Genomic DNA, 25,738 nt, shown 5'->3' with positions numbered 1-25,738 from the left:
CCATCAACAAATGAAAGGATAAAGAAAATGTGGTTTATATACACAATGGAATATTATTCAGCCATAAAAAGAATGAAATCCTGTTAGTGCCAGCAACATGGATGTAACTGGAGGACATTATCTTAAGTGAAATAAGTCAGACACAGGAAGGCAAATATCACATGTTCTTAATCATGTGTGGAAGCCAGTAAAGTGGGTCTCACGGAGGCAGAGAGTAGAATGATTGTTACCAGAGGCTGGGAAGGGAAGTGGGATGAATAGAAGTTGGTTAATGGGTACAGAAATACAATTAAAACATACGTTCTAGTGTCCAGTAGCACAATAAGTAAATTATAGTTTAAAATTATTTATTGCATATTTAAAAATAGCTAGAAGAGAATTGTAATGTTCCCAACACAAATAAAAGATATTCCAGTTACTCTGATTTGAACATTTCACATTGTATACATGTATCAAAATATAACACGTACCCCCAAAATATGTACAACTATGATATATCAATTAAAAACACATAAAAACTCTTCTTGAAATATCTTCATCAGATTTTCGCATCAAGATTATTTTATCCTCAAAGAAGTAAGGGTATATTAGGTTTTTCCCTAAGTCTAAAATCAGTAGAATTCCTTAACTTTTAAGTAATTACTTGTAGAGTCATGTGGTATGAACTTCTCTCTGATGAGAGGTTGTGAAATTATAGATATGATTTCCTTTAAGGCTATTTATTCACTTTTTAAATTTCGACTCCTGTTAGTGTTTATAAATACAATTTTAGAATAATTTGTCAATTTTATCTGATTGTTTACTTACATAATGTGTGTGATATTATCTTACCATTTTTTAATATCTGTATAAGATCTTTAGTTATATTTCAACTTTAATGACCATTATTGTTGATTTTTAAAAAAATACATCTTTAAAAATGAAAAACAAAAATTTATATATTAATGATATACAGCACAGTGTTTTGATACATGTATACACTCTAAAATGGCTAAACCAAGCTAACACACCCATGCATTACCACACAAACTTGTGATTATTTTGTGGTGAAAACACTTAAAATCTACTTTCTTAGCAATTTTCAAGTATACAATCCATCTTTATTAACCATAGTCGCCATGAACTTATGCCTCCTATCTCATTTAAATTCTGTAACCTTTGACCACCGTCACCCCAGTTTCCCACCCCCAGCCCCTGGTAGCACCATTCTACTCCTGGCTGGTATATGTTTCACATTTTTAGATTCCACAACAAGTGAGAAGATGATGTATTTGTCTTTCTATGCCTGCCTTATTTCACTTAACATATGTCCTCTAGTTTTATCCATGCTGTCACCAACTGCAGGATTTTCTTCTCTTAAAAAAGACTGAGTAGTATTCCATTGTGTATCTCTACCAGATTTTTAATCCATGTACTCACTGATAGACACTTAGGTTCATTCCTTGGCTATTGTAGATGAGGCTGAAATTAAAATGGGAGTGCAGACATCTTTTCAACATACTGCTATTATTTCCTTTGTATATATACCCAGTAATGGGATCACTGGATTATATGAAGTTTTAATTTTGTTATGAATCTCCATACTGTTTTTGTAATGGCTGTACTAATTTATATGTCCATCATAGCATGCAAGGGTTTCCTTTACTCCACACCCTTACCAACATCTGTTATCAGTCATCCATTTTGATGATAGTATTCTGACAGACGTGAGGTAATATCTCTTTCTGATTTTAATTTGAATTACTCAGATTATTAGTGATTTTGAGCATATTTTCATATACCTTTCATCCGTTTGTATGTCTTATTTGAGAAATGTCTACTGAGGTCCTTTGCCCATTTTTAACTGGATTGTTTTCCTGCTATTGAGTGGTTGAGGTTTCTTATGTATTTTTATATTAACCTGTTATTAGATGTATAGTTTGCAAATATTTCCTCTAATTCCTTAAGTTCTCCCTTTAATCTGTTGACTGTTTCCTTTGTTGTGTAGAAGCTTTTTAGTTAGATATAATTCCATTTCTCTATTTTTGTTTTTGATGTCTGTGTTTTTGGTGCCATATTTATGAATCATGGCCAGATCCAATGTTGTGGAGCTTTTTCCTATGTTTTCCTCTAATAATTTTATAGTTTCAGGTCTTAGTTTTAAATCTTTAGTCTGTTTTGCATTGGTTTTTTATATTTTGTGAGACAAGGGTGTAATTTTATTCTTCTACATGTGAATATACAGTTAGTAAACTGGAGAGTTAGTAGACATCCTTTATTGTCACAAATCAATTGACTATAAATGTGTCAATTTATTTTGGGGCTCTATACTCTGTTTCATTGGTCTATGTGTTTTTATGTCATTATCATGCTGTTTTGATTACTACAGCTTTGTAGGATATTTTGAAGTCAGGTATTGTGATGCCTCCGACTTTGCTCTTTTCACTCAGAATTGCTTGGGTTTTAAGGTCTTATGGGGCTTCTCATGAATTTGAGGATTGTTTTTCTATTTTCGTGCAAAATGTTACTGGAACTTTGATAGAGATTACATTGAATCTGTAGATCACTTTAACCACTATAGATATTTTAACAATATTAACTTCTCCAGTTCTTGAACATGGTTTATCTTTCCATTTATTTGTTTCCTTTCATTCCTGCAACAATGCTTTATAGTTTTCAGTATACAGATCTTTCATCTCCCTGGTTAAATTTATTCCCAAGTATTTATTTTTTGTAGATATTGTAAATGAGACTGTGTTCTTGATTTCTTTTTCATACAGTTTATTGTTACTGCAGGAAGAGCTACTGATTTTTGTATATTGATTTTGTATCCTGCAACTTCACTGAATTTATTTATTAGTTCTAATTTTTTGTTGGACACTAGGGTTTTCTATAAATATGATCAAGTCATCTGCAGAGACAATTTAACTTCTTTTCTGAGTTTTTTCTTTTCGGAGTTTTTTCTGAGTTTAACTTCTTTTTCTGAGTTTGATACCTTTTATTTCTTTTTCTTTCTATTTATTTATTTTTCTTTCTATTTATTTATTTCTATTTATTTCTTTTTATTTCTATTTCTTTTATTTCTTTTCATTACATTTAACTTTCATATAGTTCAAATTACTCTCTAAATTCCCTTTTGATTAACAAACATTTTCTGTAAAACGTCAAATAGTTTTTCCAGACTTACTTGTCATATAGTATCTGTTGTAACTATTTACCTCTGCTATTATAGCACAAAAGCAGCCATGGACAACATTCAAACACACGGGCATGGCTGTAATTCAATAAAACTTCATTTACAAGAAGAGGCAGGCAGCAGCTGGATTTAACCAACTGACCACAGTTAAAGAACTCTGATGTAGAAAATGCCTCAGAGAATTTCCTCACAAGGAGAAAGGAATCTGGGACTGACCATCATAATTATCTGATGGCTGATCATTAGTTTCCAAGCACATTGAACTCACCGTGCTAATGGATGCACATACCACTGAGGTAACAGGAGGCACACTCCAGCAGAAAGTCTCTGATACTTGAAACAAAAGTACTGCCGGAACAGCAAATATAAAGGGAATACTGATGGGACACTGGCTATATCTGCTCTTAGTGTCAATCTGCCTACATTCTATAGTTGTAGAGACCCAAAATGTGAAGACCTAGACCCAGATTGTGTTGCTTTATTTTATGCTTCATAAAAAGCAGCTAGTACTTATTGGCAGGTAAATGATACCATATTTAGGGGCAGGAGACTGCAAGATGAGCACAGTACAGCTTATCAGAAAACTAAGATAGCATGGAAAAATATGAGATAATTGGAAACTGGTATATATATATATATATACACACACACACAGGTATGTGTGTGTGTACTATGTATGTACTACATATGTTTAAGTGTGATATGTGTGTGTGTATACACATATATAGATGCACACAGACTCTTACATATAGGCTTTACCTTGTGAAATATAGGATGACTTAAGAGAAATTGAGAGGATTTAACAGTGTGTTAAAATGTGGTGACAGCTGTTTATGTAGGGAGAAGGAATTCATGTAACTGTTGGAGGATAAATCATGAAGAAACTTTATTGAAATAGAGACAAATTGTTAAATATTATGGGACAATAATTAAAGTGGATTAAGCATGTCATCTCACCTGTTGAAAATAATGTTCACTGAACATTTGATTGATGAAATTATAATCAGGTGTATACATATATTTTTAAATGAATAAATAAAACAAATTTTGGTCATTCAAAAATTTGTAAATGCAGGAATGCCTGAGAAGGATTTAAAAACCTCATTACAATCTTTAGCAATTCTTGCAAGAACAAGAGATAGGGCAAAATTTGGACCAAATTTAGTAGAAGTTTGTAGAGAAAATACAAAAATGAATTAGGAACTGAGATGTGGATAATAAAAAGGACTTCATTTAGCCAATATATTCAAAATCAATCTGCTGGCATGATTGGAAACAGATATGCAAACCTAGTGTTAACGACAGACTTGCCTTCTCAATTTAAGTGTGGGAGTGTGATTTATACATCTTAACTCATCCTCTTTCTCATATTTCAGTTATAAATTAATGGCATAGTTGCATATATCATTATATATACCATGACAAACATGTCTTATGTTTTATCAGAAACATAAAAACTGTGCTCGCATTTCAATCTTTGTTACTCACCTTTTTATTACCACAGTCACATTCTTCATTGGATTCCAAAATCCCATTACCACACACTGGTTGATTTTGATGTAATGGTTGCAAATTTGAAAGCTTCTGAAGGCATTTAGCCTCAAATTTTGAAACAAAATATCTATAGTCATGCATGCTGCAGTTGCTAAAAATCTTTATACCACTGGCACTCCTAAAATAAAATAATATTCCTCAGGCAAATAAACCTTGCTAATAAAATCACATCTAAACTACACTCCATACATAATCATATAAATCACAAGATGGCCACCCCAAAATCTATACCTCAGCAGAGATTAAACCAATGATAATTCAATTTTAATATTGCTTATCTTTAACATTCTCTTTAAAAATTACATTGAAAACCTATTTTCAGCGGGCGCGGTGGCTCACGCCCAGCACTTTGGGAGGCCGAGACGGGCTGATCACGAGGTCAGGAGATCAAGACCATCCTGACTAACACGGTGAAACCCCGTCTCTACTAAAAATGCAAAAAATTAGTCGGGCGTGGTGGCGGGCGCCTGTAGTCCCAGCTACTCGGGAGGATGAGGCAGGAGAATGGCGTGAACCAGGGAGGTGGAGTTTGCAGTGAGCCGAGATCGCGCCACTGCACTCCAGAGCGACAGAGCGAGACTCCGTCTCAAAACAAACAAACAAACAAACTGAAAACGTATTTTCTCATCAAAGTAATGCAATAAGGTATGGTGGTTAAATCTATGTATCCATGTATCTATGCATTTACATATCTCTGTTTCTAACCATCTATCTATCGTTCCCCCTACATAGTGTTCTCTTCTGTTATACAGTTCAAGCTTTCTTTCTTCATTTCAGTCAGATGTCTGCTCAAATGTTACCTCCCAGAGAGATCTTTATTGACAACACTATCTTAAATTGTGCCCCCTCTTCATTCTCCTTCCACTTTCAATATTTTTCTATATAGCACTTTTGCATTACGTAAAAATAAGTTTCATTAGTTTTAATTTTCAAAATTTCCTTTCATATTACCTAAATTTCACACTAAAATATAAGTCCCGGGGAGATCTTTATTTACATGTTCACAGGTATAGTTCCACTAGTATGTCTAGGAGAAATGTCTAATAGATGTACAGCAGACATTTCAAATACACCGTATGTGGTATTGAACTACTTATCACAACCATGTCTGTTCTCAGCTGCTGAATTCTCCATTCTTTCAGTGGCTAAGGCTGATAACATTGGTGTGACCCTGGACTCTGTTCTTTCTCTCACAATCCATACCCAACACAAATACACATCTACACTAGAATAGAACATAGCGAATTAACAATTTTTATTTTGGCTACTTGTTAAAGTGATAATATTTTGGATCTAATGGGTTACATAAAATATATCATTAAAATATATTACTACAATTAATTTCACCTTGTTAAAGCTTCTAGAAAATTTAAAATTACATATGTGACTCATATTTTATTTCTATTGGACAGCATCATGTTAGACAATCATTTATTAGCACTATAAATGTTAGACAATCATGTCTATAGCACTATGTTAGACAATCATGTCTCACATAGCAAATACTTAAACCGCAAAATCTGAGATGACAGAGGTTCTGGGTAGTCCTTTAAGCCTCCAAGGAAATCAATGTATAACTTCTAAAGTTTCAGAGTTGGAAGTTTAAGAGCAAAAAGAAATGCTTTCGCTTGTATTAACACCCATTTGTTGTGGAACAACTATGAAAAAGTAAGAGAAATATTACACAGAATAATGTTATTTAATCAAATTGTCTCTACTATTTTAAAATACTTTGTTTTAATAGGAATAAGTATTACCATACCTTTGCAAGACACTCATGCAAAAAGCTACAAATACTGTAAATATTGGGCACTAAAATCTCTTCACAGAAAATCAGGGGATAAATAGATAGGGACTCAGAAGATATCTTCTACTTGGGCCATATAATTTCCAACTGAAAATTAAAAATATTGTATACAAAATAAGACTTTTGTTTAAGATGGGTACAAAGCAATCAAGTTTTGAAACCTCTGCTTAAAAGTTGGGCATGACAACAAAGAATATGAATGCGATGTCAGTGATGTGTATGTGTGTGCACAGACGTAGATATAGATCAATCTATAGTATATATCCTTAAGTATAGAGAATTTTTGTGTGATAACTTTTCAAGCATGACATACCTTTCTAGCTATCGATGTGATGTGGAATATAAAAGTTTAAAAACTTTATCACATTTTGGAAACAACCTTATAAAAATATAAGTGAAATTAATTAAGAAAACATCTTACACTGCTTCATGATTCATGATGCATGTAGCTTTCAGACAGAAACACTGAGTGATGTCATCATATGTTAATCCTACATTAAGGCCAAGCAGTTGAGCTATAATAACCGAAAATCCCTCCAAACCTATTGCATCTGGATACTAAAATAAAGACATTAAAGAGAAAATTATTATGTGTGAAAACAAAAGCAAGTAATAACTTGAAATATTTTTACTCCTATCTTATTTTCTATTTTAATACTTTTTATATTGCACATACTTCACAAAAATTATTTTGGTATGTCATTTTTTTATCTGCCATAATTTACTGATTAAGAAGCATGAAACAAGTAATCAAACTATGATAGTCTCTGATTTTAAATTTTGCATGCCAAAATTCTAGAGCTTTGAACAGGTGGTATTTCTGATACAATAAAACACATTTATTTCACTTTCTCATTAAATCAGTTCATCCAATGAATAGATATCAATTGAGTGTACTCATGTGTCAGGTATTATGATAGATGGTAGGAATATAATGGCATGTATGAAAGAAAAGGACTTTGTTCACATCTATAGCTTATATTATAGAAAGAAAGATAATTAACAGTAATCTGCAATAAACTTTCTATATAAAAATAGATTGTTACACATGCTTTTAAGTAAATAAAGTACTCCAATAGAAAATTTTATGGAGGGGTATAAAATAAGATAGTTAACTACGGTAGTTAGAAAATCTTCTTTGTGAAATTTCTATTTAGGCTGAGATATAAAGTATGGGAAATGACCCAACATTGTGTATATGTATAGGGGGCTTGAGTGGGGACCTACCGGAAAGTTATGTATAATGATTAAAGTGAAGAAATGACAGGACAGAAGCCGGAGATTCAGACACAATCACAGTGAAGAAATTTGGGCCGGGACAGTGGCTTAGGCCTATAATCCCAGCATTTTGGGAAGCCAAGGCAGGAGGATTGCTTGAGGCCAGGAATTCAAGACCAGCCTGGGCAACACAGTGAGACTCCATCTCTACAAAAAAAAAAAAAAAAATTAAAATAGCCAGCAAGGTGATGCACACTTGCAGTCCCAGTTATTCGGGAGAAGGCAGGAGAATGACTTGAGCCCAGGAGTTTGGGGTTGCAATGAGCTGATTGTACCACTGTACTCCAGCCTGGGCTACAGAGTGAGACCCTGTCTCAAAGACCAAAAAAAACAAGAAATAAATTTGAAGTGAGAAGATATTTTAAAATGCTTGCTAACGATGTGGACTCGAAGTGTTTTTCATATTATTTATCTCTGATATTTATTTAAATCATGATATATTTCTTAACTCTTTAAGCATTACAAACACAAATCTGAGAACATGTCTAATTTTTCTGTATCAATTTAAATGTGTAACTAGAAAATTTGTGTAATGCATAGCTAAAAGAAAAAAAAATTGTGTACATGTTTGTATGTATGTGACTGAAAACACAGAATTGGCAGATGAAAAAATAAACTAATAAGTATCCTTTCCTATTATCCCGTAATAAATATGTTTAAAAGTTACAGTGTCAGAATTTGAAAGAAGTTAAAGCCAGAACAGAATATGAGGAATGATATCTAGGCTGACCATCATGTTTTGGGGCAAAATATAAAAACCAAAAGCTAGACTTTTGATACTAGGTCAGAGAGGGAAATATGGTCTTGTACTTCCAGTATAAATGATGCTCTTATAAAAAGAAGATATTTAGATACTGTGACAGAGACACAGGAAGAACTTCATGTGAACAGAAAGGCAAATATTGGAGTAATGCATCCATAAGCCAAGAAATGCCAAAGACTTCTCGCAAACCACCAGAAGCTAGGGCAAAGGCAGAGAAGAGATTGTTTTCCACAGTCCTTAATAGAAGCCACTTTGTTCATATTGATTTCAGAATTCCATTTTATCCAGAACTGTGAAGCAATACATTTCTGTTGATTAAGTGCTCAGTTTGCAGTATTTTGTTATGGCAGCCCTGGAAATCTAATACAGATCCCCTAATATATCATAAACCAAAGTAATATATCTTAAAAGTGCCCAGGAATGGGGAAGACACATTACATAATGAGGAAAAGGTAAGAGTTACAGCAAAATTGTCATCAGAGCAGTGCAAAAGAGTAAACAGGAAGAATATCTCCTTAAAAGTGGCACTAGATAAGGATGCCCTCTCTCACCACTCCTATTCAACATACTATTGAAAGTTCTAGTAAGGCAATCAGGCAAGAGAAAGAAGGCATCCAAAGAGGAAGTCAAACTATCCCTGTTTACAGATAACATGATACTATCTCTAGAAACCCCACAATCTCATCCCAAATGCTTCTTAAACTGATAAACAATTTCAGCAAAGTCTTAGAATACAAAAGCATATGCAAAAATCACTAGTATTCCTATACACCAATAACAGCCAAGTCATAAATGGACTCACATTCACAACTGTCATGAAGAGAAAAAAATACCTAGGATACAGCTAACTAGGGAAGTGAAAGATCTCTACAAGGAGAACCACAAACCACTGTTCAAAGAAATCAGAGATGATAAAAATAAATGGAAAAACATCCCATGCTCATGGACAGAAAGAATCAATATTGTTAAAATGGTCACGCTGCCCAAAGCAGTTTATAGATTCAGTACTATTTCTGTTAAACTACCATTTACGTTCTTCACAGAACTAGAGAAAAGTATCTTAAAATTCATATGGAACCATAAAAGGACTGAATAGAAAGGTAATTGTAAGAAAAGAACAAACAAACAAAAATCAAAAACAACAACAAAAAAAACAAAACTGAAGGCATAATGGTTGCTACCTGACTTCAAACTATACTACAGGGCTACAGTAACCAAAATAGCATAGCATGGTACTGATAGAAAAACAGACATCTAGACGAACGGAACAGAATAGAGATCCCGGAAATAATACCACAGGCCTACAACTATCTGACCTTCGACAAACCTAACAAAAACAAGCAAAGGGGAAAGAATTCTCTATTTAATAAATGGTGCTGAGATAACTAACTAGACATAAGCAGAAGAATGAAACAGAGCCCTTTCCTTACACCATATACAGAAATTAACTCAAGATGGATTAAAGACTTAAATGTAAAATCCAAAACTATAAAATCCCTATAAAACTATAAAACTATAAAATCCCTGGAAGACAGAATGGTACTAGGCAGTACCATTCAGGACATAGGCAGGGGCAAAGATTTCATTATGAAGATGCCACAGCAATGTAACAAAACCAAAATTTGACAAATGGGATCTAATTAAACTAAAGTTTCATTCATTAACTAGGAATGGATTAACAGGAAAAGGATTGCCTATTTAATAAATGGTGCTGGGAGAACTGGCTAGCCATATGTAGAAGAATGAACAAACTAAAGTTTCTTACTCTGCACAGCATAAGAAACTCTCAATAGAGTAAACAATCTACAGAATGGGAGAATATGTTTGCCAACTATGCATCTGACAAAGGTTTAATATCTAGCATCTGTAGGGAACTTAAGGAAATTTACTAGAAGACAAACTAACAACTCCATAAAAATTGGGCAAAGGACATGAACAGGCATTTTTCAAAAGAAGAAATACATGTGACCAACAATCATATGAGAAAAAGCTCAACATCACTGATCATTAGAGAAATGCAAATCAAAATCACAGTGAGACACCATCTCACACTAGTAAGAGTGGCTATTACTAAAAAGTCAAAAAATAGCAGATGCTGGCAAGGTTGTGGAGAAAGAGGAACACTTATACACTGTTGGTGAGAGTGTAAATTAGTTCAGCCATTGTGGAAAACAATGTGGTGTTTCCTCAAAGACCCAAAGACAGAAATACCATTAGATCCAGCAATTTCATTACTGGATATATACCCAAACGAATATAAATCATTCTAAATACTATGCAGCCATAAAAAGGAATGAGATTATGTCCTTTGCAGGGACATGGCTGGAGCTGGAGGTCACTATCCTTAGCAAACTAACACAGGAACAGAAAACCAAATACCACATGTTCTCACTTATAAGTGGGAACTAAATGATGAGAACATGTGGACACCTAGAATGGTGAGAACACATGGACACCTAGAATACATGGACACCTAGACACATGGGACAACATACACTGAAGCCTATCAGAGGGTGGAGGGTAGGAGGAGGTAGAGGATCAGAAAGGGTAACTAATGGGTACTAGGCTTAATACCTGGGTGTTGAAATAATCTGTACAATAAAATATATAACAAAGCTACAGTAACCAAAACAGCATGGTACTAGTACAAGAACAGACACACAGACCAATAGAACAAAGTAGAGAACCCAGAAACAAGACCATACACCTACAACCATCTGATCTAACAAAAACAAGCAATGGGAAAAAGATTGCCTATTTAATAAATGGTGCTGGGAGAACTGGCTAGCCATATGCAGAAGAATGAAACTTACACCATATACAAAAATTAACTCAAAAAAAAAAAAAAAAAAACCTAAAAAACCCTGAAGTAGAAGCTACGCAATACCATTCAGGACATAGGCATAGGCAATGATTTCATGAAGAAGATGCCAAAAGCAATTGCAACAAAATTGACAAATGGGATCTAATTAAGCTAAATAACTTTTGCACAGCAAAAAAATGATGAACAGAGTAAACAGACAACCTACAGAAGGCGAGAAAATTTTTGCGATCTACTCATCTGACAAAGGTCTACTATCCAGCATCTACAAGGAACATAAACAAATTTACAAGAAAAAAAAACCATTATAAAGTGGACAAAGGACAAGAGCAGACATTCCTCATAAAAAAAAATATGTGGCCAACAAACATGAAAAAAAGCTCAACATCACTGGTCATTAGAGAAATGTAAATTGAAACCACAATGAGATAGCATCTTACATCAGTCAGAATGGCTATTATTAAAAAGTCAATAAACAACAGATGCTGCCAAGGTTATGAAGAAAAAGGAATGCTTTTACACTGTTCATGGGAGTGTAAATTAGTTCAACCATTGTGGAAGACAGTGTGGCAATTCCTCAACGACTTAGAGGCAGAAATACCATTTGACTCATGAATCCCATTACTGACTATATACCCGAAGGAATATAAATCATTCTGTAATAAAGACACATGCACACATTTGTTTATGCAGCACTAGTCACAATAGCAAAGACATAGAATCAACCTAAATGGCCATCAAGATAGACTGGATAAAGAAAATGTGGCACATATACATCATGTAATGCTATGCAGCCATAAAAGAAATGAGATTGTGTCCTTTGCAGGGACATGGATGAAGCTGGAAGCCATTATCCTCAGCAAACTAAGGCAGGAACAAAAAATCAAATGCCACACATTCTCACTTACAAGTGGGAGCTGAATAATGAGAACACATGGACACATGGTGGGAACAACACACACTGGAGCCTGTTGGAGGTTGGAGGAGTGGGAGGTGGGAAAGGATCAGGAAAAACAGCTAAAGGATGCTGGGCTTAATACCTAGGTGATGGAATGATATGTGCAGCTAACCAGCATGGCACACTTTTAACTAGGTAACAAACCTGAACATCCTGTACATGTACCCTTGAATTTAAAAGTTGGAATTAAAAAAAATTAAAATGTTTTCTATCATATAACTCCACACAATTTACTTCCCATTTTTCTTTGTCAGTATATTATAGGAGCTCATTTCTACCAAAATGAGCAAAATATGAAAGAGGGATACATACAATACAAAGGAAACCAGATTGAAAATTCTCAAACCCCGTCTATGCATCAAGTCTAATATAGATTGGTAAAACAGACAATTTCTCCAGAATGTCTCCAAGAAAGGAAAAAGAAATTTCTGAAACAAGGAGAAAACTAGAAGCAATGTATAATTTTATTAAGCAATTGTTGTGCAAATCAGTATAATGCACCTATTAAATTTAGGAAGAACGAAAAGGCACACAATAAAGGCAAGTTCATTACTTGGCTCATTAGGGAGTAAGACACAATTCAAATGAAGTATATAATTACAGAGGGGAAATAAAGGAGTCAAAATATGGATATGATGAACTATTGGGACGTTACATTCTAACTTCAATAACAGGAAGTCAATAGATAATACTCACATTTGAATAGTGAGGGCATATTTTTTAGAAATACATAGTAAAAGAATAAATAAACTATTCCTACCCATAAAAACATAAATGATTGTTACAGGCATAATATTGAGCAAAATAGAGCAGACAAAAATACACACTGTTCTGCTTACATAAACTTCAAAAAGAAGTAAAATTAAACAAGGGCAATGGGATTGCAGTTTCCTTTGGTACAAATAGTAGGTGGGAGGACGCATGATTCACAAGCACCTTCTGAAGTGTGGATAATATTTTATTTCTTGATCTTTGTGGTGTTTACACCTATGTATAAACTTGATAAAAATTAATTGTGCTATATACTTTGACTTGTGGAATTTTATCTATATGCTATATTTTGTACTTCAATAAAACTTTTCTTTAAAAAGAAATTAACATGGAGTTATATGTTTACAAAGAGGAAATGTTTTAATTGAGAAAGATGATTTAGGGGTTGTAGATTATGCAGGAAACATTTTTATCAATATACAAATTTTCAATATCCCAAACCAATATATATCATTTATGCATACATATATTTATTATAATAGCATAAAGTATGTGTAAAATTGCAAGCACAAAATTCATGATTTTTGCTATTTATTGAACTTGGAGAAAATATGTAGGAGGCTTTAACATTGCTCTAATGCTTTATTCATTTAAAAATCTAAAGCAAATGTTCATGTCCATTATGACTAGTTAGTGAGTGGTTACACTAAGGTTTGTTCACATAATATTCTTTGTGTTTGAACTTTATAAATAAATAAACTTTCTGAGATTCTATTAATTTTGTCCCAACAAAATAATAATGAATATACATATTCAGAAAAGATCAAGTGATTATACACTATTTACTTAAATTAATACTTATAAAATATAATATACAGCTTAAAAATAGTGATGTAACAAAGAATAAAAATTACGTACCACAGCAATACCTGCGTCATAGCTTTCATTGCATATGGTGCCTGGAAATGTTGCTCCCACATATTTAGGATGTTTCCTGTAACTACATTATTATAATTTTTTTATTAACATCGTTATGCAAAACAATTTGTAAACTTATTTATTAAATTAAACCTTCTTTACATAAAATTTTAAAAATGACTTTGCAAACATATAAAGCTTCAAACTAGGTAATATCTAATAAACTATACAAAATACTAAAATCATTGACTTTAATCAATTCACTTTAACACCGATGTAATTTCCTTTTGCATCTCCTAAAATGGATATAATTTTATTAGCTCAAATTTAACTTCATTTGGTTACCAAAAGTTAAAGAAAAAATAATTTTTAATTTGTGGAAGAGGCAATCTTACCACTCCTAAAGATAAGCATTTTAAAATATTAAATAGTTAAAAAAAAAAAAAAACCAAATCCTTCCTAGTGAAAAGTAGACATGAAACGTATTAATTTATCACGGATAATTTTAACTGAATAGTCTCCGTTTTTACATCATTCATAAACTAAGGATTATATGTTTTCTGTAGTAAAGTCAATCGTAGAAGTTCATGAAATGCAGGTTTTTGAAATAATACTTATACTCCAAACTATTCTAATACAAAATTGATTATTGTTACTTTTATTATATCTTTAAGTACACCAGCACCTCCATGGCAAAGGCTACTAATTTTTAAACACTTTCAAAGGGGCTTACAAAAAGTTGACGAACACAATAAATTCACTAAATTACCAATTTAAAATAATTATTTATGCAGATATCTTTATTAATGTAGAACACTGTGCTTACACAAGTAAGTATCCTATGTCATGGGGCCGTAGGATGAGATAGTCCCGTTTCCACACCAAAAATCTTTGTAATATATCATCAGCATCCCCACTGGTGGAAATCTGGTTTTCATTTGACCACAATTCCAAAGAAGACAGTATAACAGTCAATTTGAACTGAGTAAACATCTAAAAATAAATTTATTATACATTTTTAAAGTAACAAGTTATTACATTTAGAAGATACATTAAAAAATAAAGAAAATGTTCCAGTATTTTGAGTATTGAACTAACAAAAAGTATTTAAGTTATTCATTGGCCAAGACAGAACCCAAATTATATTAAAGAAACTTTCATGAAAATGGAAATGTGAAAAAGTAAAAACTTACAGCGTTGACAAGCCCAACAACCTGGACAATTTTTTGTGTTACAGCCATCATTTCAGATCCCATATAATCATACTGAAAAAGAAAGTTTATTTTTCATAAAAGTATTATTTTGAATCATGTGAATGAAATATTTAGGCATTGTATTAGGTATTATAAGTAATCTAGAGCTGTTTTAAAGTACATGGGAGAATGTGTGTAGATTTGAGCAAATTCTACACTATTTTATATAAGGGACTTAAGTTTCTATGGATTATATATTATGTATATACATATATATAAAATGCACACACACACAGAAATATTATTAAGCCTTGAAAATGGTTGTCCTGTCATTTGTGAAAACATGGATGAATCTGGAGGACATTATGCTAAGTGAAATAAGCCATATACAGAAAAGAAAATCTACATGATCTCACTTACATGTGGCATCTAAACAAAACAAAACAAATATATTCAAATACATAGAAACAAAGTGAAAAGGTGGTTGTCAACGGGCAGAGGGCAGAGTGTGGGAAGAAATGTGGAAATGGCATTCATAGGATACAAAGTGTGGGTTATGTAGAATAAATAAATCTAGAGACCTAATGTACAATGTGAGAACTACAGTTAACAATATTGCTTTATATACTGAAAATTTGCTAAGAGAGTAGATTTTAGGTACTTTTACCACAAAAATGTAACACTATGTATACAAAAACATCATGATGTATACATCTTAAACATATATACTTTTAAAGAATAAAAGGTTAGAGAGAAGATATAAATTGTCAAAATCCGGAATGAAAGAAGATTACTATATCAAAGGATGATAATAAAGTATGAAAATACTGATGTCAAAAACTTATTACATTTTCATAAATTTGAAAATACTACTTAAAATGGCATTTGCCAAAATGGCCAAAGGTAAAGTTCAAACAATATATAATCATATAACTATTAAAGTGGATTCTGTAACTTTAAACCTTCCCATAAAGAAATATCAGGTTGAGAGGACTGTAAGGGTTAATTGTTGGGCAGGTGCAGTGGCTCATGCCTATAACCCCAGCTCTTTGGGAGACTGAGGCGTGGACAACATGGTGAGACTTCGTCTCTATAAAATTTTTTAAAAAATTATCCAGGCATTGTGGTGCATGCCTGTAGTCCCAGCTACTTGGAAGGATGAGGCAGGAGGATTGGTTGAGGCCAGGAGTTCGAGATTGCGGTGAGCTATGATTTTGTCACTGTACTCCACGTTGCATGACAGAGTGAGGCCCTGTCTCTCTCTCTCTCTCTAAAAAAAGTTAATGGTTACAGATATTTAAATAATAAGTAAAGAATAAGTAAAGGCATTTCTACAAAAATCATTCATTCAGAATGTAGGAAAAGGGCAGACATTGTAATTTGTTTTATGAAACCAACACTACTTTAACAACAGCTCAATAAGAAAAGGTCTTTTTTGGATATTCTCGTCAGACATAAAATGGATTATCAATGTAACCACAAGAAAATTCAGGCAAGTCCAAACTGAGAAACATTTCTACAAAATAACTGGTATGTATTCTCCAATTGTGCCAAGGTACGTGAAAGACAAAGATCATAGTAATGCCACAGATTGGAGTAGAAAAAAGAGACATGTCAACTCAATGGAATGTAGGATCTTATAATTGAGGACTGAATTAGGAAAAAGACATTTGTGGGAAAAATGTCAAAATTTTTATAATGGTTGATAATAATGTAGAAACATTAACTTTTAAGTTTTGATTATGATATTATGATTATAATAAGAGGTTAACTTAGGAGAAGTTGTGAAAAGAATCTCTTTACTGTTTCTTAACTTTCATGTAAGTCTAAAGTTCTTTCAAAATAATAAGTTTAAAATAATAAAATGCAGCTGAAAAGCAAAGAGGGATATCCCACCAATATTACTGGTGAACATTAGAAATGCTGATACTACAAATATACCAATTTCTAAAAGATAAAAAGAATGTCTTACAAATTCATTCTAAGAAATTTGGTAATTTAGATCATTTTTTAAAAATTACTTGAAAACCTATGCCTTAGTCCATTTGCCTGCTAAAAGGAATAACACACACAGGGTATTATAAAAAAGAGAACTCTATTTCCTCACATTTCTGGGAGTGGAGAAGTCCAAGAACAAGTTGCTAGCATCTGGCCTGGTGAGGGCCTTCTTGCTATATCCTCACATGGCAGAAGGCAGAAGAGCAAGCTACGCAGTGCTTTTATAAAAGGGCCTTAATCTCATCCACAAGGGAAGAAGTTCCTCATGCACTAATCACCTCTAAATGGTCCCATTCCTTAATACCATCACCTTAGCCATTAAGTTTTAATATCTGAATTTTGGAAGGAACACATTCAAACCCTAACATTCCATCCCTAGTTTCCCAAAATTCATGTCATTCTCATGTACAAACTACCTTCATCCCATCCAAATAGTCCTAAAAAATCCTAACTTGTTCTATCACCAGCTTTTAAGTCTAATTTCAAAATCTCACCTAAACATTATATGAGTAAGACTCAAGGCAAGATTTATCCTGAGGCAAATTAATTTCCAGCTATGAGTCTATGAAATTGAACAAGTTATATGCTTCCAAGATACAATGGTGGGACAGGCATAGGACAGACATTCCCATTTCAGGAAGAAGAAAGAGTCAAGAAGAAGGGAACAGCAGGTCCCAAACCAATGCAAAACCCAACAGAGCAAATAATATTAAATTTTAGGGCCTGCAAATGATCTTCTTTGACTCCATGCTACCCATGAGACACACTGGGGTGGGATTTGAGCCCCAAAGGCTTTGCTGTGTGCAGCCCATGCTTCAGCTCTCACACATTGAAAATGCATGCACGCCGCTTTCCCAGGCTGTTGTTCCTTCCTGGTGACTCTATAGTTCTGGGGTGTTGTGGGTGGTCCAGCACCTATGTCTCTGCTAGACATTGCCTTAGTGGGATCTCTCTGAGGAATCCTTTGAAATATAGGTGGAGGTAGCCATGCCACCACAGCTCTTGCACTCTGTGAGCCTGGACAGTTAGCACCAGGTGGACACAGCCAAGGTTCACAGTCTGCACCCTTTGAAATCACAGTCTGAGATGCACCTGGGCCCAGCTGAGCTACAGCCAGGGCAGCAGAGAAGTGCCTGGATGTGATGCAAGGATCTTAGACCTGAGGTGGCCCTGGTGTGTAAGTCTCGAGGTCCTATAAGCATTCTGGCTTCTCTCTTTAACTTGTCTTGCTTGCAAATCCCTAGCACTCTGGGCTTGTAATAGGAAGGCAGCCTTGAAAATCTCCAAAATGTCTTTGGGGTTATTCTCCTCTTGTGTTGATAAATAGCAGCTGACTTCCTCTATCCACATCAATTTTCTTTAAAGGTCACTTGACACACTCTTGCTATTCTCTACCATAGATACTTACCCCACCCCCACTCCCACCTCCACCTTTTTTGTTGTTGTTTGTTTGTTTTTGTTTGTTTTTACAGGGCCAGGCTGAGAGTTTTTCAAATATTTACATTCTTCTTCCCTTTTAATTATAAAATCTGTATTTAAACCATTTATCTTGTCTCAAATTTTGCTATAAATAAGTAGAAAAAGCCATGCAGCATCCTGAACACCTTGCTGCTTAAAGATTTCTTTTGCCAAATACCTGAGTTCATCATTCTTAAGTTCTGCCTTCCATAAAGTTCTACGGCATGGGCTTCACTCAGCCAAGTGATTGGTCACTTTATAACAAGAGTGGCCTTTCTCCCAGTTTCCTGTACCTTGGACTTCACTTCCATCTGAGCTCTCATAAGAATAGCCTTTACTGTCCATATTTCTACCAGCATTCTGTTCATGACCACTTAAGTAATTTCTAAAAACTGTTCATAACCACTAATCTCTAAAAAGATGCACAACTTCCCTACTTCCCTTCTCTTCTTCTGAGCTCTCATCAGACTCACCCTTCATACTCCATTCGCAGTAATACAAATTTTTTCCATTATTTACTTCAAAACAGCTCCTGCTTCAACCCATTGCCAGGTACCAAAACTATTTCCACATTTTTAGACACTTGCTATGGCAACACCCACTCCTGATACCAACTTCTGTGTTGGTCTATTTGTGCTGCTATGACAGAATATGACAGATTGGGTAGTTTGTAAAGAACACAAATTTATTGTTCACAGTCTTAGAGGCTGAGAAGTCCGAGATCAAGGCATCACAAACTGGTCTGGTGAGGACCTTTTTGCTATGTCCTCATAGGTAGGAAAGCAGAAAGGCAAGCTACAGAATGCTGCATGAAGTCTGTTTTATAGGAGACTTAATCCCATACATGAGGGAAGAATCTTTCAAGGCAGAATTGCCTCATTCCTTAAAGCCATAACGTTGGCCATTACGTTTTAATACATGAATTATGAAGGGAACACATTCAAACCATAGCAATCTAACTTGTAGAAAGTAAAACAAGTTTAAAGAAAATCTAAACTTCCCTATGTATATCATATGTAAAGAAATTTAATGTGTACTTTAAAATATTTGCCCAAAGAAAACTTAAGGTCTACAGGGTTTCAGAGTAAATTCTTTCAACTATATGTGGAAGGAGTCATACTCATAACATCTAAATTCTCAAAGAGACTATAAGAAGAAGAAAATTTTAACTTATTTGATGAGGCTAGGATAATCTTGATAACAAGGAGAAGGAGGGAGGGAGGGAGGGGAACAAAGGGAGAGAGTGAATGAAGGAGGGGTAGAGGAAGAAAAGGGAAGACAGAGGAGAGGGGAGGAAAAGAGAGGAGAGGAAGAAAACAGGGAGACAATGGAGGAAGGGAAAGGAGGAGGAAGAGAGAAAAGGGAGAGGACAGGAAGGCAAGAAGGAAAGTTCTTTCTTGAAAGCATACTTAGTTCTTTTTTGAAAGACCTCTTGAAAGCATACTTACCAAACCTTTTTCCACTATAATGTATATTTCCAGATATTGGGGTAATAGTTTTGAAAGATTTTTTTTCTGGAAAACAACAACAACAGGGATTTATAAAATGTTTACATGTATTGAATTTAACAGAAAAAATGGCATGTAAAGACAGCAAAAAAATTGCATATAAAATTTTCATGAGGACTTAAATATAAAAATTAATTCCAATGTAGAAAATTCTACTTCAAAACATATTTCAAGCTTAAAATATTTACAATGAACCTGCTAGAGTAATGTAAGGGTGTGGTCTCTGTTAATGCTGAATGAGGAGAAAAAAACATAAACATAAGGATACACCTTCTGCTGTCTTCATCTACTGACAAATCTACACTTTGAACATTTTTCACTGACTGTCTTATGAAGGACTAAGCAACACTAACTGTGGCATACTGAAAATTGTCCATTCATAGAGATACAGGAAATATTTGAGAACACACAGTCTATACTGAAATTCAGGTAAATACTGTGATTTGTCTATTAATAATAATTGATGATTTATAGGTTATTAGCACAATCAATAATCATTGTATTATATCAAATGACACACAAAGCCTATGCTCTGGAGCTATTGAATTATTTCTGATATTTTACATTCTGTTCTTCCCTGTGTACCCATATGATTATCGCCTATAAATCATCACTTATTACATCCTCATTGAACACTTTATTGATAATTTTACATGAGCTTTATTTCTAACAAACTGAAGTGCCTTCTCACACATAGAAACTTCAGAGAAATTTCCTCTTTGATCTAAGCATATTTGCTGGCCACCAAATACAAGAGTAAAGAGGGTGTTGAATCTGCAATAGAGTAGTCCGAGTTAAAATAGGTAAACAAGCAAACGAACAAGCTTACTGGATAGAGCCTCTATTTAAATAGGTTGGTTTATATTTCCATGGGAAAGTAAAGTATGCCTCATCTCATATATCTATTGTTGTTTGTCTATCTATCTATCTATCTATCTATCTATCTATCTATCTGTCTATCTATCTAATGGACCTATCAGACTATCTATTCATCATCTAAATCTATCAGTCTATCATCTATCAAGACATATATGTTTATTTATCTATCCATCTATTTATACATCCTCTCCTTGTGTATACATGTATATATGCAATTTTGTAAAAAAGGGGACTCTCATTTTTTTTCAATATTCTAAAATATGTGAGTTTTGTCTTTTAAACTTTCTGTTATTGGTGTGTTTTTTGTGATCATACTATTGAATGACCATACAACTTATTGCTCAAACTGAAATAATGTTGAGTGAGAAAAGGGTGCACTAAAATAATCAAAATTATAGAATTATTAAAATCGATACTTAATGACTAAAAAGTTTAACTTTCTCAGCAGCAATCTTGCAAACAAGAAGGGGTGACATTCATCTTTAGTCTCTTTATAAAGAATAACTCTGTCAAGAATTTTGTAGCCAGCAAAACTAAGTTTTATAAATGAAGAAGAAGTAAAGTCTTTTTCAAACAAGCAAATACTAAGCGAATTTGTCACTACTAGATCAGCCCTACAAGAAATGCTAAAAGGAGTTGTACCTCTTAAAACAAAATGTCAATACACAACAGAACAGGACCTCTTGAAAGCATACAATGCATAGGACCTATAAAACAATAACACAATGAAGAATACGAAGTATCTTTGTGACAATCAGCAGGACTGGAGCAGTGTCTCACACCTCAATATTAATGTCAAATGTAAATGGTCTAAATATACCACTTAGAAGACACATATTGGCAGGATGGATAAAAAAATTCACAAATCAAACATCTGCTGTCTTCTAGAGACTCACCTAAGATGTAAAGATTCTTATAGACTCAAGGCAAAGGGGTGGAAAAGACATTCCAGACAAATAGAAACTAAAGGCAAGCAGGAGGTGCTATTCTTAGGTAAAATAGACTTTTAAGCAAAAACAGTTTTAAAAGACAAAAGGATGTTGATATGCTTTGACTGTGTTCCCATCCAAATATTGTAATAACCCCCATCTGTCAAAGGTGGGGTCAGGTGGAAATAATTGAATCATGGGTGCAGTTTCCCCCATACTGTTCTCATTGTAGTGAATAAGTCTCATGAGATCTGATGGTTTCATAAATGGGAGTTCCCTGGCCCAAGCTCTCTTGCCTGCTGACATGAAAGATGTCCCTTTGTTCTTCCTTCATCTTCTGCCATGATGTGAGGCCTCTCCAGTCATGTGGAACTGTGAATCCATTAAACCTTTTTCCTTTACAAATTACCCAGTCTTGCGTATGTCTTTATCAGCAGTGTCAGCACAAACTAATACAGATGTCATTATATAATGATAAAAGGATCAATCCAACAAGAAGATATTGCAGTCCTAAATATATATGCACTTAACTTCGGTGCTCCCACATTCATAAAACAATGACTACTTGTCCTATGAAAAGAGATAGACAGCAACACAATAATAGTGGATGACTTCAACACTCCACCGACAGCACTAGACAGATTTCAAGGCAGAAAGGTAACAGAGAAACACAGGACTTAAACTGTACTCTAGAACAAATGGACCTAACATATATTTACAAACTATTCTACCCAAGAACTACATTCTTCTCATCAGCACATAGAACATTCTCCAAGACAGATAATATGATGGGCCACAAAATAAGTCTCAATAAAATTTTTAAAAATCAAAATTATATCAAGTATCTTTTCAGATACGATGGAGTAAAACTAAAAATCAACTCCAAAAGGAACCCTCAAAACTATAGAAATACAAGAAAATTAAACAATCTGATCCTGAATGATTTTGGGGTTAGCAATAAACTCAAGATGAAAATTTAAAAATTCTTCAAAATGAATGGTAATAATAATACAAATTATCAAAACCTCTGGGATACAGCAAATGCAGCGCTGAGAGGAAAGTTTATAGCACCAAATGCCTACATCAAAAAGTCTGAAAGACCACAAATTGACAATTTAATCTCAACCTCAAGGACCTAGAGAAATAAGAACAAACCAAACCCAAAGCTAGCAGAAGGAAAGAAATAACAAAGATCGGAGCAGGTCTAAATGACATTGAAACAAAAATATTAAAATGATCAGTGAAATGAAAACTTGGTTCTTTGAAAAGATGAACAAAATTAATAGACCATTAGCTCCATTAGCCAAGAAGAGACAAGATTAAAATAAGATTTAGAAATAAAAATGAAAGTATTACACCTGACATCACAGAAATACAAAAGATCATCCAAAACTACTACGAACACTTCTATGCACACAAACTAGAAAAATCTGGAAGAAATGGATAAATTCCTGGAAACACACAACCCTACTAGCTTGAATCGAGATGAAATAGAAATCCTGACTAGACCAATAACCAGCAGTGAGATTGAGTCAGTAATTTTAAAAACCTGCCAAAGAAAAGCCCAAGGCCACAGGAATTCACAACCAAATTCTACCAGACACTCAAACAAGAATTGATACCAATCCTACTGAAACTATTGCAAAGTATTTAGAGCACAGATGCAAAAATCCTCAACAAAATACTAGCAAATAGAATCCAATAACACATCAAAAAGATAATTCACCCATGATCAGAAGGTTTCACCTCAGGGATGCAGGGACGGATCAATATATGCATGTCCATAAATGTGATTTACCACATAAAAATGGAAAACAATTATAATAATCTCAATAGATGCTGAAAAAAGTATTCAATAAAATCTAGCATCTCTTTATAATAAAAAAATTCAACAAACTAGGCATAGAAGGAACATACCTCAAAATAATAAAAGCAATATATGACAAACTCACAGCGAGCATCATACTGAATGGGTAAAAAGCTGAAAGCATTCCCCGAAAACTGGAAAAAGACAAAGATGGATACTTTCACTACTTCTATTCAACATAGTGTTGGAAATCCTAGCAAGAGCAATCAGGCAAAAGACATAAATAAAGGAAATCCAAATTGGAAAATAGTAGGTCAAGCTAACTCTGTCTGCCAATATTATAATCATTTACCTAAAAAACCCTAAAAGGTTCCTCCAGAAGACTCCTACATTTGACCAGTGAATTATGTGAAGTCTCAGGTTACAACATCAATGTACACAAATTAGTAGCATGGCTGTACACCAACAATGACCAAGCTGAGAATCAAATTGAGATCTCAATTCCTTTTACAACAGCTGCAAAAATAAAATAAAATAATTAAGAATATACCTACCCAAGGAGGTGAAAGATCTTTACAAGGAGAACTACAGAACACTGTGTAAAGAAATCCTAGATAGCACAAACAAGTGGAAATTCATCCCATGCTCATGGATGGAAGAATCCACATTGTGAAAATTACCATACTGCCAAAAGCAATCTACATATTCAAGCAATTCCTATCAAAATACTAAAATCAGTTTTCACAGAATTAGAAAAAAAAACCCTAAAATTCACACAGAACCAAAGAAGAGTCTGAATAGCCAAAGCAATTCTATTAGTCCATTCTTGCACTGCTATAAAAGAATACCTGAGACTAGGTGATTTATAAAGAAGAGATTTAATTGGCTTACGGTTCCACAAGTTGTACAGGAAGCATGACAGCTTCTGGGAAAACTCAGAAAACTTTCAATCATAGTGGAAGGCAAAGGAAAAGCAGGCATGTCTCACATGGACAGAGCAGGAGAAAGAGAGAGCAGGGGAGGTGCTACACACTTTTAAACAACCAGATCTCCTGAGAACTCTATGGCAAGAACAGTACTAGGAGGATGGTGTTAAGCCATGAGAAACCACCCATGATCTAATCACCTTCTACCAGGCCCCACCTCCAACACTGGGAATTACAATTTCACATGAGATTTGGGAGGATACAGAAACATACCAGCATTCTTAAGCAAAATAACATATCAGGAGACACTACATGACCTGACTTCAAACTACACTACAAAGCTTTAGTAACCAAAAGAGCATTGTACTGGTATAAAAGTAGATACACAGACCAATGGAATATACTAGAGAACCCAGAAATGAACCCAAATACCACCAACTGATCTTCAACAAAGCAAACAAAAACATAAATTGGGGAAAGGACTCCCTGTTCAATGAAAGATGCTGGGAATACTGGATAGCCACATGTGGAAGAAGGAAACTGCATCCCTCTCTCTCACCATATACAAATTCAACTCAAGATGGATCAAAGACTTAAATTTAACACCTGAAACCACAAAAATTCTAGAAGAAAGCTTAGGAAAAACTCTTCTGGACATTGTCCTAGGCAAAGAAATTACGACTAAGACCTCAAAAGCAAATGCAACAAAAACAAAGATAAATAAATGGGACATAATTAAACTAAAAATCTTCTGCACAGCAAAAGAAATAACCATCAGAATAAACAGGCAACCTAAAGAAGGGGAGAAAATATTTGTAAACGATGCATCTGACAAAGGACTAATATTCAGAATATACAATGAACTCAAACAAATCAGCAAGATAAAAACAAATAATCCCACCACACAGTAGGCAAATTACACGAATAGACCTTTCTCAAAAGAAGATATACAAATGACCAACAAACATGAAAAATGCTAAACATCACTAACCATCAGGGAAATGCAAATTAAAACTATAATGATAATCCAAGCACTTTGGGAGGCCGAGGCAGGC

At 34.0% G+C, this 25,738-nt stretch overlaps 1 protein-coding gene across 3 annotated transcripts in view; it reads right to left on the bottom strand.

The window, feature by feature from the left end:
* The window catches only part of LOC117095185 (disintegrin and metalloproteinase domain-containing protein 18), a 166,940-nt gene that overhangs the window by 96,197 nt on the left and 45,005 nt on the right, over positions 1-25,738 (bottom strand). For all 3 annotated transcript variants that reach the window (XM_033231933.1, XM_033231922.1, XM_033231944.1), the window contains exons 7-12: positions 20,083-20,148; positions 15,179-15,250; positions 14,812-14,978; positions 13,986-14,067; positions 6,958-7,094; positions 4,664-4,847 (exon numbers count right to left, since the gene is read on the bottom strand). In XM_033231933.1, the coding sequence (XP_033087824.1) occupies positions 4,664-4,847; positions 6,958-7,094; positions 13,986-14,067; positions 14,812-14,978; positions 15,179-15,250; positions 20,083-20,148 (708 nt within the window). The remainder of the gene's footprint in view (positions 1-4,663; positions 4,848-6,957; positions 7,095-13,985; positions 14,068-14,811; positions 14,979-15,178; positions 15,251-20,082; positions 20,149-25,738) is intronic.

Source organism: Trachypithecus francoisi, unplaced genomic scaffold (genome assembly GCF_009764315.1).
Source record: "Trachypithecus francoisi isolate TF-2019V2 unplaced genomic scaffold, Tfra_2.0 Contig01440, whole genome shotgun sequence".
NCBI lineage: Eukaryota > Metazoa > Chordata > Mammalia > Primates > Cercopithecidae > Trachypithecus > Trachypithecus francoisi.
This window is presented reverse-complemented; position numbering and strand designations above follow the sequence as displayed.